The sequence below is a fragment of the Crotalus tigris genome, unplaced genomic scaffold (assembly GCF_016545835.1).
Source record: "Crotalus tigris isolate CLP2741 ecotype Arizona unplaced genomic scaffold, ASM1654583v1 scf7180000017733.2605024, whole genome shotgun sequence".
NCBI classification, from domain to species: Eukaryota; Metazoa; Chordata; class Lepidosauria; order Squamata; family Viperidae; genus Crotalus; species Crotalus tigris.
This window is the reverse complement of record NW_024096600.1, coordinates 2,554,060-2,568,481: the sequence shown is the minus strand read 5'-3', so window position 1 is coordinate 2,568,481 and position 14,422 is coordinate 2,554,060. Positions and strand designations below refer to the sequence as shown.

The window sequence follows — 14,422 nt, the reverse complement described above, 5'->3', positions numbered from 1 at the left end:
TCAAGTCATTCCAGCGATATGTTGGGTGTTAAACAAGCACAAGGACCTCGCTTGGAGGAAACTGTATATCCTACCACAATAACAAAGGCCAGATGGCATGAACAAGGGTATTGGGCAATGGCATTTGATAGCAATTTTTTCCTCACCATGTGACTGGTTGAGTGGCAGTAACAGGGTCGATTGTATGGTGATTACGGATGGTTTTTTCTTGTTTAAGTGTTGATATTTCTATCTCCATTTCCCTATTCTTTTATTCTTTTGAAGGATTATACTAAAGACCTGAATTGCTTATGAGCATCTGGTACAATGATTGCCTCCCTTCCCAACTAGAGTTTCTGAATAGGCCCGTTGCTCTGTCTTCAGCATAGCCAAAATTAGATGTGTCAATCAGACAAACAGGTGGTCTTATTGCTCCAAGTGAACCCTTCCCCCTCTTCTCCCAAGGCCTTCCTTTCGAAAAGCCAATGAGAAGTGATGTTGAAGTGACACAGGCAGACCTGTCAGCAGATCTGGAGTATAAAAAGCCAAACCACCATGTTTGCCCTTCTGAGCAGTCGTGCATTCCCAGCCTCGCCTCGGGTGTAGGGATTGCAAAGAAAACAAAACTACACTGTTTCGACTGTGTAGTTTTGTTTTTGAGAGCTAGAGGCTCAACCATTCTCATGTTGGGATTGTTTAACATCATCCTCTGGATAAGGACGTCGCTCCAGAAACATCCGTTTGGGCTTAGCCCGCTCCACTTAGGCACTCCTGTGAAATCAGGTTAGTAGCATGCCTGTAAGAATTGAGTGAGTTCTCTCTGTCAAGTAAGCTCTGGGGCGCTTTCTTTAATTATTTTAAATACAGCCCTGCTTGCAGGGGATGCATTTGAGGAGATGCATTGGTGTGGGGTCAGGCAGGCTGGAATGGGATGGGGGGGAAGAGGGAGAAAAGTCTGTAGCTCTTTGTAGATTTATTTTTGGGGAATGCACTTTTCCCATGAATGCCTGGTGTTTATGAACTCTTAGGTCTTTGCAGTTGGTAGTGATCATTTCTTAAAATGTGCTTGTGGGTGAAAAGTTATTTCAAAGGTTGGGTTAACGTTTAATCCTTCCAAAAGAGTGTTGAAGGTTATATTACTTACAGAGAAACCAAGACGTTCCCAGAATAGCTCTGATAAAGCCACATAGCCAAGGCTAGGCACCGATGACTTTTTAAGGGAATCAGCTGCTGCCATATCCATTACATCGCAGCTCTGGACCACTTGCCTCCTGTCACTCAAACCTGGAATGGTTATTTTGGGAATGTGACATTTCAGAGACATACCTTTGAAATGCTAGTGATACAAAAGCCATATAAGATCACAACTGAATAATAGGAGATTTTCCTCATCTTTTGTGGAAGTTGGAAAAAAAAAGAAGACTGAAATATACACAATAGTGAACTCATCCAACAGCTTAGAAGGGATGATGTATGGTTGTTGTTTTTTAACTGGAATATATGGCTACAATTAATTTGGGAAAATAGATAATATATAGAGACTGGCCTAACGTAACTGAAATACATTTGTGTAGAACATTTCAGTACAAAATTTGGAGCCAGTAACTTTAAAAAGAGGAATGACTAAATTGAGTATATTATGTTTAATAAGGCAATATATTGACATGTTCTGTTCTATTCTCTCTCTCCATCTATCTACATATTCATCTTATTCTATGATTGTTCCAAACTTAAAACTATAGCAATTTTTTTTTTAAATGGCCAAGAAAAATAGGCCTCACATAAATCACTGACATTACTGGAATTCTATTTTTGGCTGTTGTAACCCCCCTCCCCCGTGACTCTGTCCAATCCTGTATGATAAATCATAATAAATATCAAGTTAACACTTAGTACTCAGTTAATATAACAGAATAAATTGATTTGACACTGTTGGGCATCCATATTAAGAAATATTTTGCAATAAAATCAGTTATTCTTGTTTAGATATATATCTTTTTGTGGTTTACAAGAGAGTGGGGACAGAGTGTTAGAGCAACAAATATTATACTGGACAAAATATAGTTTTACAGATTTTGTACCTTCCTGCAGTTGTTCAAACCATCAATGTCAGTTGTTATCTTATAGCCAAGCTCACATTTCAAACTTGGCCTTCTCTCCTTCTATCCTAAATTCAACTGCCCTGCTTATATTTTTGCATTCTCTTTTTCTTTTCTTTTCTTTTTTATTTTCTCTTCTCTTCTCTTCTTTTCTCTTCTCTTCTCTGTAATGGCCTTTTACCAAAACCATTTTTCACATTAAGAGAAACTTTTCAAATAATTTCTTTTAGCAAAAAAATATATCATTTTTCTGTGTTTTTATTTAATAGGAAAGTAAAATAAATTAAATTTTCAAACAATTTTGGGTTATAAAGATTTTTTTTGTTCAATTCCCATTAAGAAGGGATTAAGAAATGGTTATATATAAAAGTATGGCAAATTCAACATTAAAAAGTAAGCTCTTTATTGGCACAGCTATTCTGTTCGATGTATGTTTGAATTGTTGACAATTTGTTATGATTGTATTAATCAGTAGATGGGCAATAAAGAAAAATAATTTAATGATATAAATTTCAATAAATGCCACATTAACAAAAGTAAACCATTCAAGAGCCGCAGATCTAATCTAAGTAGAACAATCCTTCTATAAGACCTCATATTTATGTTGCTTTTTATGCCTGTTGTTTTCCACAAATTGTTTTCTCACCTTCTATTTTTATGTCTATCTTTTTTCCAGAGTGCCTGTAAAAATGACAAGCAAAGCGCCAACATTTACGCAGCCGTTACAAAGTGTTGTGGCACTGGAGGGTAGTGCCGCAACCTTTGAGGCTCATATTAGTGGTGAGCGTCCATGTGTTTTTTTGGTTATTGTTTTCTTTCTTGTGGCTGATGTCTCCCAAAATGGTTAAGAGGGCAGCTTTTCTCTCATTTATCCAGGTCATAGTTGTATCAAAAGTTGTTTTTATTTTGAAAAGGCAACTGGGCTGATTTTTTGAGGAAAAACAAGACATTTCACTTCCTATCCTGGAAGCTTCATCAGTTGTATATTAGACAGGTAATAGGTCTCATGAGGAGAAGAGATCAATTATCTCTTCTGTATCAAGTTGAAGACTGGAAAATCACCAGCACATCAGGCTAGGTCAGGGAGTCTGGAGTCAATAGATGCATTTTTCACTTTGACAGCATATTATGGACACTCAAAAGAAAATGACTACAAAATGGCCCCACTTTGGGCATGGTCATGCTCAAAACATCAATTTACGAGAAGTCAGATTGTTGCAGTTATTCCCTACTCCCCACTTAACATTTGCCTCAATTCCCCCCCCCTTTGTATTTTGAAAATAAATCATTGGGCTACAGTCACAGGTTTTATTTTCTAAGACTAAAATTAGCATATCCAGACCACAAAATCCAAATGGCCAATAGGTGGAAGCATGGAAATACAGATTCTTTTCCCAGCTAGTGGTCCTCTAAAACTTTATAGCCCAATATGGCAACTCTGATGGATGCCAAGTGGAAACACTGGGTGTTCTTATATATCAAGATGAGCTTATGGATCACAGCAATAATGTTGATCATGTTCCATTAGGAGTTCATTTCATGAATCTCTTATATTTTAAGCTAGCGTTAAGTTTTGAAATGGATCAGGCCTTAAATCTATATGCTGTCTGTAATGTTTTCCAGCTTATGTCAGAATAGCAGCAATAAGCTATAATAGTTGTGGCATAAAAGTCCTACCTCTTTCATATTGCACCAATATGCATCAATTAAAAAATAGCTCTGATTGTGATGCCTTTGGTAGCATAAGTATTTTAGATGTGGAGCAATTATTTCCAGGCCAATGAGATCATGCTGTGCTTTATAGCAGCCCACATATTTCTAAATTAAGAATCATATTATAGGATTTGAATAAAGTATGAAAATACTGTATTGCCTGATTCAGAACACACACCAACATTATATCATATGCATGTTTGGATTATATGCTGACAATATATCTATTTTCACCAAGCAGGAAAAAACAATATGCATATTAATCAGGCTGCTGTAATGTTATAGTAAACAATGAGCAGAATTTAAGTAATAGGTTTGAACAATCAAGGCAGGGCTCACTTCCTCTAAAAAGGTCTCTAGGTCTCTTGAAATCCCAGCTGTTTGGCTTCTTCCTCTGAATCATATTAACTTCAATTATTTATTCTGAGCTGGAAATTATAAGATATCAGAGAAAGAATAATACTCGTTAGCCATGCTCCACTTGCTACAGTTGCAGGAGCAATTTAGTCTACCACTAACTTCAAAAGATACATTTTTAAAAAAGAATCAATTGCCCAGGTTTTATCCAAAGATTAGTTCAGAATTTGAAATGATAATTTGAATCAATATTTGCCAATCAAAGCTTTCATATTCATTATCAAAAATATGATGATCACTTAAAATTCCAAAAGTTATTTCAGTGTTTGGGATTTACTTCCCAACTTTTGATGTTTCTTCTTTGATTTCTCTGTCAGGAAAAGAAAATATAGGGTGTTGTGGGAATTAAGTAGGAAAATGGCTATTTAATAGGGGAGAAATAGACATGTGTCTAGGCTTCTCAAATTCTTAAGACAGGACTTGTATGTACTTCAAGATGCGAAGTCTTTCTGCAATTTTGCATACTTCTAAGTCACCTTTTTGACCAGATACTTTTCTCCCAACTGAATGATGTCCATAATTATAATTCAGATCAGCTGAAGGATCAACAACTATTAAATAGAGAAAGTGCATGAGTTGTGTATGCATGCGTGCATATGTGTGTGTGAATGTGTTTGTGCACTCACACATACACACACACACATACATACACACACACGTACATAGACACTCTTCATGTATGCACCGCTGATGTTTAAACCAGATCCTTATGCTTTTCTATATTATTTGAGTAGTTTTGTATTTAAAACATTTGTAAGGACCCCCGTATCTGTTATGATCGTGAATATTTGAGGTTATTAAAGCAGATGTCTGAAAGTTTTAATTGATTGAAATGGTGTGACTTAAAATATCTTTATGTTATATGCTCCAACTGTATTTTTTATGTAAATTTTCTTTTCATGTTGATACAGAATTTTGGGATTAGATTATTGAAAAGCAATTTTTTAAACATACAAATATATGATATTATAGACCCTAAAATGTGCTGGAACCTGCCACTGAAATTAGTCATACTATTGTTTGTGTACATTTTATAATTGTGTACTGCTAGAAAATGACAGTATTTACCTAATAGACAAAGGATTTAAATTAATATTAATTTAATTAATTAATTATATAAATTAATACTAACACACCCCTACACAGAAGATTTCATAGGAAAAATATAATCTGTTTCTATTATTAAACAAATAAAAGGCAGCCCTCTATCCTTTCTATAAATCCTCTAAACATAATATTTTGTTCTATTTATTCCTTTTTTTCTGAAACATTGATAAATTCTGCAGAACTTTGCATCAGATACGTATCAATGCCCTCACATTCTCATAGTAATCATGGTTTCCAAGTAGTGTCTCTCTCCACTGATTGCTGTTTCTTGACAACTCTTTATTCCCATTCTGAGAGAAGATAACATTAGCAAGGGAAATCATTGAATATAGAAGTATGGAACTGATTATGAGATTGCAATCTGACAGGAAAGATTTTAAGTTGTTTCCTTCTTTATTTGGTTCATGGCCCCATCTTAAAGAGCCTGAAGACCAGAATGTTTCTCAACCTTGACATCTTTAAGATATATGGACTTAAACACTTAGAAATACCCTATTGCTACCGTTGAGATTTTGCCTCCAACCATACTCCATACTCCTCCTTGCATCTTTCAGAGTAAACTCCCTCTACCACATTCCCTGGGCTTCATAGGACAGTAAACTTAATAGACAACTAAAGTAATGTTTGCCTTACATTATAGTGAGAACTTCCATTTCTGAAATTATGATTGCATTTGTACATAATTCTAAGACATAATAATTAGGCCCATACATCATTACCAAAAGCAAACAAAAGTACAGTTTAGCATGATGTGTGAAATAGTACTGAGTCTCTTTTGTTTTGCTTTTCAATCCAACCTTTCAATCACTGCAATCTTATGGCAACACTAACTCATATTACAAGATGTTATAAATCTCTTTTCCCCCCAAGTTACTCATTATATTGGACAGGTCTGACAATGATTCAGTGCTTGGTTATTGTAATGCACCAAAACTCTATGAACATTTTTATTTCTTGAAATTTGACTTCCTAAATCACAAAAAGTGTATTTTTTATCATTGCACCTACATGTCTTTCCTTCTCAAGCATCAGGCATTTAAAATATAGTCTTTCTTTGATAATATCCTTTAAGAATATAAATACATCTTTGTATCAGATATTTAGAGGAAGGAGCAGCAAACTATATCCTAAAGAAAGCAGATCTGAATATTTCAGAAGAATAGAATAGAATAGAATAGAATAGAATAGAATAGAATAGAATAGAATAGAATAGAATAGAATAGAATAGAATAGAATAGAACTTTATTTGACCAAGGAATTTGTCTCCAGTGCATAAGCTCTCAGTGTATATGCAAAACAACAGAATAATGATAATATAACCAACCAAATATAAAATAAATTGAGCCTTATCCTATTTTGGGGGATTGGGTTGCAGTAAGCATAGACTTTTTCCCCATGACCAGCCATTTCTCATTCTATCTCAATTACTGAAACCCTTGATCCAGCCCTTTAGCAACTAGCATATACACTAGGAAGAACTGTGGTATTTTAGGACTGATGCCAATGGGATCTTTTAAGCATTTACCTGTACTTCACTCTCCTTCTCAAGGTTTCCCAGTTCCTGAGGTGAGCTGGTATCGGGATGGCCAGGTTATTTCTGCTGCAACTCAGCCCGGTGTGCAGATCTCATTTAGCGATGGCCGCGCTAAACTTGTGATCCCCGCCGTGACCGCAGATATCAGTGGAAGATATACCCTACAAGCCACCAATGGATCTGGACAAGCCACAAGTACTGCAGAACTACTTGTCACTGGTAGGTTGTGTTGTATTATAACATAAATAGTAAATATGAAGACTGACTTATAGGTACTTCTAAGAACAATCAAACCTATATGTCCACATTCTGCTTTATATTGATTTTTATGTTGCTATTTAAAGGAAAGGGTCTTTACAACTTGATCATAAAAAGCCTTGCTTCTGCCCCATCATTTCAGAATTATGGGCAACTTATGGCTCCAAAGAGTTATGGGAAATTGAAATCCTTTGTCCATTTTCAGAGGCACAGTTTGCAACTCTTGGTTCATTATTTCAGAGATATTTCCTTACTGGATTTCTTACCTTCAACAGAAGCAGAGTTTCTAATATACTTGAAAAGTTCTAAAAAAATTAGGGAGATATCAGAAATGTATCTGCCTTGAAAGAAGCCCATGTTTAACTGTATAGCAGAGTTGAATGTCAGGAACTGACCATAAGACATGTTTAAGATGTTTTGTATCACGTCTCAAAATGATTTTTATAACATAAAACATTCTTTTCGAATGATGTCCACTTACATTTTGTAAGTCAGCCTATTTAAGGTATCTCGGTTCAAAAGGTTTTGCCCTAAGGTGCACTATTTCACCAAGTCAAAGGTTACAGACAAAAAGATTTTAGTAGTATAGAGATTCATGATGTTCCTTATGTTTGTTCTTGCTGATACATTTGTCTCCTCCTCCTCTTCCTCCCAGCTGAAACAGCACCACCCAACTTTTCACAACGACTACAGAGCATGACTACTCGACAAGGAAGTCAAGTTCGACTTGACGTGAGAGTGACTGGAATCCCTACACCTGTGGTGAAGTTCTATCGGGATGGAGCAGAAATTCAAAGCTCCCCCGATTTTCAAATTTTACATGAAGGAGACCTCTACAGTTTAATAATTGCAGAAGCTTACCCTGAAGACTCTGGAACCTATTCAGTAAATGCCACTAATAGCGTGGGACGAGCTACTTCAACAGCCGAACTGCTCATTCAAGGTAAAGACTAGGACAATCAAACAAGAATGTTTCCCCCCCCAAAAATCTTTAGGATTATACCATCAGGGCAGCAAATTTCACAATGATTGTTCTTCTGTCAACAAATCAATCAATTCCATTTCTCTCAAGTGGTTTTAATGTGGTTGTAAAATTTCACCCTGGACACAAGCTGATCAAAAATACTTCAGCGTAATTGTTTTCAGAAAGCAACAGCAACAAATGTTCTACTTCTTTTCTTTCCCTGTTAATACAAGAAAAACAAGTAGGCTAACTTATTGCTAGCATGAGGCACAGTGTCTATATTTGTAATTGTTTTACATTGTATTAATCTAAAATCCAGTAAATCAACAGCTCAGTTTTTCACTCCAGGGTTTTTCTTTCTGGGTGTCATAGTTTCACAGTAAGTTGCTTAAACATGTACTGAAATGTAAACCAAGTGGAGTTGCAGGCCCGTGAAGGAGCAAAAATTCAGGCCTCACAGTACTGCATTTAATAGCTTCATCCCACATGCACACAGTAAAAGAAAAGAAAAACTCATGATAAATTATATAGGTTAGATTTATATATCATACTAAGTAATAAGGCTTTATTTATTTAAGGCAAAGTAACTTCTGAGACAAAATGTGAATTCAGCTAATGGGATTAATAAATCATGTTTTGTGGGTTGACATTATGGGAGAACTTTATTATGATGGTTTTTTCAACAAGCATTAGCTTAATACGTTCAAGGATGCCAAATATTTTGGTCCTCGTGTTTTCCTAGACATCATTTAGGCCCTAACCATGCATTTAGCTGTCATTTGGGAAGGACTGAACTAGAAAACAAATACACAAGTGCATCAGTGCCCAATATCCCTACCTGCTCCCAAGGCTAAAATCATGTGGTTAGTTAGCTAAAATCCCAAAAACAATTTATAGGAATATTTGACTTTACAAAGCTGTCTGTATCCAGAAAACCTGATTTAAAAATGGGCAATTTTTATTAACAAACTTATCGGACCCTCTTAAATGTTTACTCTGTATATATGAAGAACAATAAGGAGCAAAAGATGATGGCTATTTGTGCTGGCTTTCATTGGTTCCATTGGTTTTATATTTATATTTATAAGAGAATACCTTCCCAGAATTTTGCTTAAGCTCCCTTATATAGGCATTTTTCCTATAAAATGTAGTGGTGTTTCTTTCTAAATAGACTATTTTAGACTTGGCTATTCTGCATTATATTGTTGGCTGATATGAAAAGGCCTAATTTGATATGAATTCATCTCTTTATTAATCTGTGCCTGAGAGAATTAACTTATTCAGTTATTTATTTATTTATTTATTTTCCTTATGCTGTTTTTCTATAAAAGGGTAACATCTCTTTCAAGTTGAGCAAAAATGCTGGGAAATTTGTGGATATATCTGCACATAAATAACTGGAATCACAGATTGTATATACTTCTCTCCTCCCCTCCCAGAACCAATTCTAATAAATCCCATTCTCTTTTCTCTAAGGCGAAGATGAAGCTGTTCCTGCTAAAAAGACAAAGACGATTGTTTCGACTGCTCAGATTACACAAACACGAGAAACCCGAACTGAAAAGGTTGGTAATTTGTCAAAGTGTGTTACCAACCATTTGGTTACCATTTCAAAGGCTGGGGCTTTAACTAGATTTTCATTGATCTTTCATTGCAGAAGATTGAAGCCCACTTTGATGCCAGAACACTTGCAACTGCTGAGATGACTATAGAAAGTGCCACTGGGCAGCAGCTGCCCCATAAGGCACCCCCACGGATGATTCCTCACCCTGCTTCTAAATCGCCTACTCCACCAATCATTGCAGCCAAAGTACAGATGGCACGCCAGCAATCACCATCCCCAATCAGACAGTCACCATCTCCTGTACGCCATGTGAGAGCTCCAACACCATCTCCAGTCAGGTAAACTACTCACATGTAAAATCCTGCTTTGGCCCAAATCAGGAAAAAGCCCAGCAGTTCCTAGAATTTCTCATTATTATTAATTATAGTTGCTGTAGCTGATGGGAGTTAAAATTCAAGAACAACTGGAGAATCACACTGTGCCTTTCCCAAGGCAAACATTGATCTTTAAGCAGTGCAGCAAAATATTTCTGGCCAACACTGCTATTATATACTCCTGTAGTGAGTCCCCAACAGGGGTCCCCAACCTCCAGTCTGTGGAGCAGTACCGGCCCGCGGCATGCCAACAACCACACAAACAGGCAAAGCCTCTTCTATGGGATGCAGGCAGCACACAAAATCACACACTCTCCAGTCTGTAGAAAAACCTTTCTCCACAAATCCGGTCCCTGGTGCCCAAAGGTTTGGGGACCTCTGATCTACAGTTATGTAACTGAATATCCATTGAAAAGATGTTTTGATGGAATTGGGTATTCTGGAGGGTTACTGGTGGCCTAATTTTCCACCTTCCCACAGTCACTTTGGTGAGCTGTTCTTCCCCTAGCATCAAAATAAGTTCTCTTTTGTTAACAGATCGGTGTCTCCTGCTGGAGTTACAAGGCTTTCAGTCTCTACGTCACCTATCAGACCTGTGAGATCACCAATCTTGGTCCGGAAAACACAGGCCACAGCAGCAATGGGAGCTGATGTGCTTCCTCCTTGGAAACAGGAAGGCTTCGTAGCTACTTCGGAAACCAGAATGAAAGATACCAGAGTAACTATGAGCACCACCCAGATGAGGACTGAAGAAAGATGGGAAGGGAGATACGGAGTGCATGAACAGGTTGCAATTTGCGGAGCTGCTGCAGCAGAGGCTACCCTTGCAATTGGTGCTGCTGCTGCTGCTACAGAGGTGAGACCTTTTCAAAGAAAAATACTGTGCAAGGGGCAGGACATTTTCCTCAAAGTAATATGGTTTTGCCACAGAATAGGTCTGCTTAGGAGAAATTAGGCCCCCTGTTACTTTTTTTTTATATGCCCAGTTATTTAGGCCAGGGTTTGGCAAACATATTTTTATAAATGGCTAGTTTCTTCCCCTCCTCTGCCTCCACAAAGTCTGCCTGACAGATCTGCAGGCCAAGAAACATGGCAGCCTTTATATGGCACTGGCCTACCAGCAAGGAGGCTACTAATAGGCTACCACCATTGTCCAGTATACCATGACCCTGCCTCCTTGCTCTACACCTTTGTTCCAGGATCTTGCTGAGGCTCGGGCCTAGCAATTTGCCACCCGCCTGCCTATTCTTAGCTCAGGAGCCATATAATAAACAGTTACCGGGCTAGTATTTGGCCCCTGGGCTGCAGTATGCCAACCCCTAATTTAGACTGTGTTGTGCTATAATTTTGTCACAGAACAATCTGGCAAAACAGTTGCTTGTGTTTGCACCTATTTCTCATGTTGCTGATATTGTATTCCAATGAGCTGTCTTTTCATGGCACTCATTTGTGTCTCTCAGGACGTTGACAAAACAACAGCTGTTGCTACCGTCGTTGCAGCTGTTGACATGGCCAGAGAGAGAGAACCTCATCCAAGTGCTGTAGAGCAGATGGCTAAAAGGACAGCCATGGCCGCAGTACACATTCCGCCTGTCCAGGAGCAGGTAGATATAAAGCAAAGTGACAATAAATAACGCTTTCCCCTTGTTTTCCATTAATGCTGCCAGTGCAGGCAGTTGCAGAAAATAAACAATACATTGGCCAATACTGCAGACAAGCATGTCATAAAGATACAGTAAAACCAATAAACTTGCAGGTTCAACAAATCCACCGATGTTAATGTTAGGAGTTGGCTAACAATTTTAAAACAGGCCCTGAACCAATTAAATAAACTTGATGAAAAATATCTTAATTCATCTAATGCATTTATCAGTATGACTTTTTTTCTGAAACTTCGTTTATTTTTTCCCTTTGCTCAGTTTAAACTAACTTTTATCCCCAGTTGTATTTCCCCTCATTTGCTTTTATATATTGCATGTTTTTTATATATGATGATTGATGAAATTAAATGTTATAGCTTGTTTTTCATTTCTTTCTTTTTGCCATTAAAATATCAGGTTAAAAAAGAAGCTGCCATAGTAATTACTACTACTGCTGAAAAAGCCAGAGAGCAAGAAATGATATCGAGAACTAGAGAAGCAGTTACTACAAAACAAGAACAAATACAGATCACTGAGGAAAAGGTAAATAGGACCCATTTACTCATAGAAAAAGCCAATTGATTTCATTAGCAAGCTTCATTTCCATGGTATACTTTATTATCAATGAACAGAAGGGAATTCCCCTCTTTCTCGCCACACTTGCTATGAAAACTTAACAGGCTGAATAACCATGATATTTATTTGTTTGCTTGTTTGTTTGTTTATTCTCCCCTCAAGACGCTGCTATAGGGCATTGCATGCCAAAAAACTAGACTCAAAGATAGTTTTTCCCCCATGCCATCACTCTGCTGAGTACTTAATTTGCACCAAACTGTCTTAGGCCCATGTAGTGAGACTGTATTACTATTATTCTTCTCATCTTTCCTATTACCTTCTCCAATTGGTGTCTTATGATTTATCACTTTTAGTTTGTGTCTTATGATTAATGATTGTAACCATGAATTATGATCTATGACCGATCACTTTGTTGTTTGTGTGTACACTGAGAGCTTATGCACCAGAGACAAATTCCTTGTGTGTCCAGTCACACTTGGCCAATAAAGAATTCTATTCTATTCTGTTTTGTTCTAGAATGTTTTATTCTATTCTATACCATTCTATTCTAGAATGTTCTATTCTATTCTATACCATTCTATTCTAGAATGTTCTATTCTATTCTAGAATATTCTATTCTGTTCTGTTCCATATATCCAACACACCTTCTTCCTCCTGTTTTCTGCACAACAACAATCCTATGAGATGGGTTGGGCTGAGGGAGAATGACTGGCCCAAAGTCACCCAGCTAGTGTTCAAGCCCAAGAAGGGACTGTAACTCATGGTCTCCCATTTCTAGTCTGGTGCCTTAACCATTAGACCAAACTGGGTCTTTATGCTGCTGAAATTTATTTATTTGAATCCTATGCTAGACTTTCCCCTTGTGCTAATTATGGTCATCTCATGTGTAATATATTTTGAGAAATGTTGTCGTTGTTTGTTTAGATTCAATCATTAATACTCTCTATTCTCTATCATAAAATTAGATAAGAAAAGAACCAGTGAAAGTTCCTGTGCCCAGGGTAATAATAGCTGCTGACACAATTAAAGAACAAGAACTGATTTCAAGAGCTAGAGAAGAAATTCCTACAAGAAAGGAAGAAATTCACATTACTCATGAAAAGGTAAATATCAGTCTTGTGAAACAAACCTTCCTCTTTCTTAATTACAAAATTTATTAGCACTATTAAATATACATTCATTTCTGCTTTGATTTGCTTATTACTGCTTTGAAGAATTCCTCTTTGGAAATTATGTCTCTAACTTTATACTTGTCTATTATTGTAATAAAAAATTTGAGTTATCTGATATTCCTCTAGCTTGATGTTTTCCACTTATCCCCAATATGCAGTATATTTGTCACTTCTGACATTCACAGAAGTCTCTCTAAATCCTTTATCTAAATTAAATAGGACTAATTACATTGGCCTACTAGGTGAAGAGAAGTTTTGATCTTAGAACCTCAAAATTATAGAGGTTGGTGAAGGAAACAATAGCATCCTAGTTTTCTTAAACAGATTTTTGAATGGAAAAATGCTTTTGAAATTGTGGGATATTCCAAAAATTGTACACAAACTACGCAGCAACAAACCATTTCCTTAGTAACTCCTGGGGTTTTGCTTTGTTCAAACAAATCTGATTGTATTGGGGGCAAGACACTGACGCTGTAGACTGCTTAGAGAGTGCTGTAAAGCACTATGAAGTGGTATATAAGTCTAAGTGCTATTGCCATTGTTCAAGAAAATGCAGCCCAACTTTTATTTCTCTGGTGGTAAGTGCTGTAACATCACTTACTTAAATAACAAAGTTAGGAGTCAAGACGGGGCTACTGAGAAAGAATTTGGGGACACTTCTGAAGAGACACAGTCTTTTCTAACAAATAAAATAAAATCATGGAGTAAATGTCACCACGGTTTTGAAATTCAGCTTGCTCAGTTTCCCCTTAAAATATTGCATGTCAGTTGCCAGTAGTATGGGATATAAAAAACTGATTGGGCAGGTTTGAAGTGACATAAGGACACAGGAGCAATATTTTCAGGGTACTCTTGCTAATCAAACATGAGATTGCTGTTCGTTTTATTTCCAATCAGTTTTATCAAATAGTAATAATTGGTACAAATTGTATTTTGTGTAGGGTATTTTACTTTGGACAACATATCTGACACACCTTTAATGTATTTAAGATAGAAGCTGTCTAAAGTGAAATATACAGCCCCAC

At 36.8% G+C, this 14,422-nt stretch overlaps 1 protein-coding gene across 50 annotated transcripts in view; it reads left to right on the top strand.

Annotated features, from left to right (window-relative positions):
- The first annotated feature begins 549 nt into the window (after window positions 1–549).
- The window catches only part of TTN (titin), a 313,395-nt gene continuing 299,522 nt past the window's right edge, over window positions 550–14,422 (top strand). For all 50 annotated transcript variants that reach the window (XM_039339406.1, XM_039339428.1, XM_039339419.1 and 47 more), the window contains exons 1-10: window positions 550–762; window positions 2,755–2,858; window positions 6,865–7,068; window positions 7,763–8,050; window positions 9,548–9,636; window positions 9,729–9,973; window positions 10,547–10,865; window positions 11,470–11,613; window positions 12,067–12,192; window positions 13,191–13,328. In XM_039339406.1, the coding sequence (XP_039195340.1) occupies window positions 2,768–2,858; window positions 6,865–7,068; window positions 7,763–8,050; window positions 9,548–9,636; window positions 9,729–9,973; window positions 10,547–10,865; window positions 11,470–11,613; window positions 12,067–12,192; window positions 13,191–13,328 (1,644 nt within the window). In that variant the 5' untranslated portion in view covers window positions 550–762; window positions 2,755–2,767. The remainder of the gene's footprint in view (window positions 763–2,754; window positions 2,859–6,864; window positions 7,069–7,762; window positions 8,051–9,547; window positions 9,637–9,728; window positions 9,974–10,546; window positions 10,866–11,469; window positions 11,614–12,066; window positions 12,193–13,190; window positions 13,329–14,422) is intronic.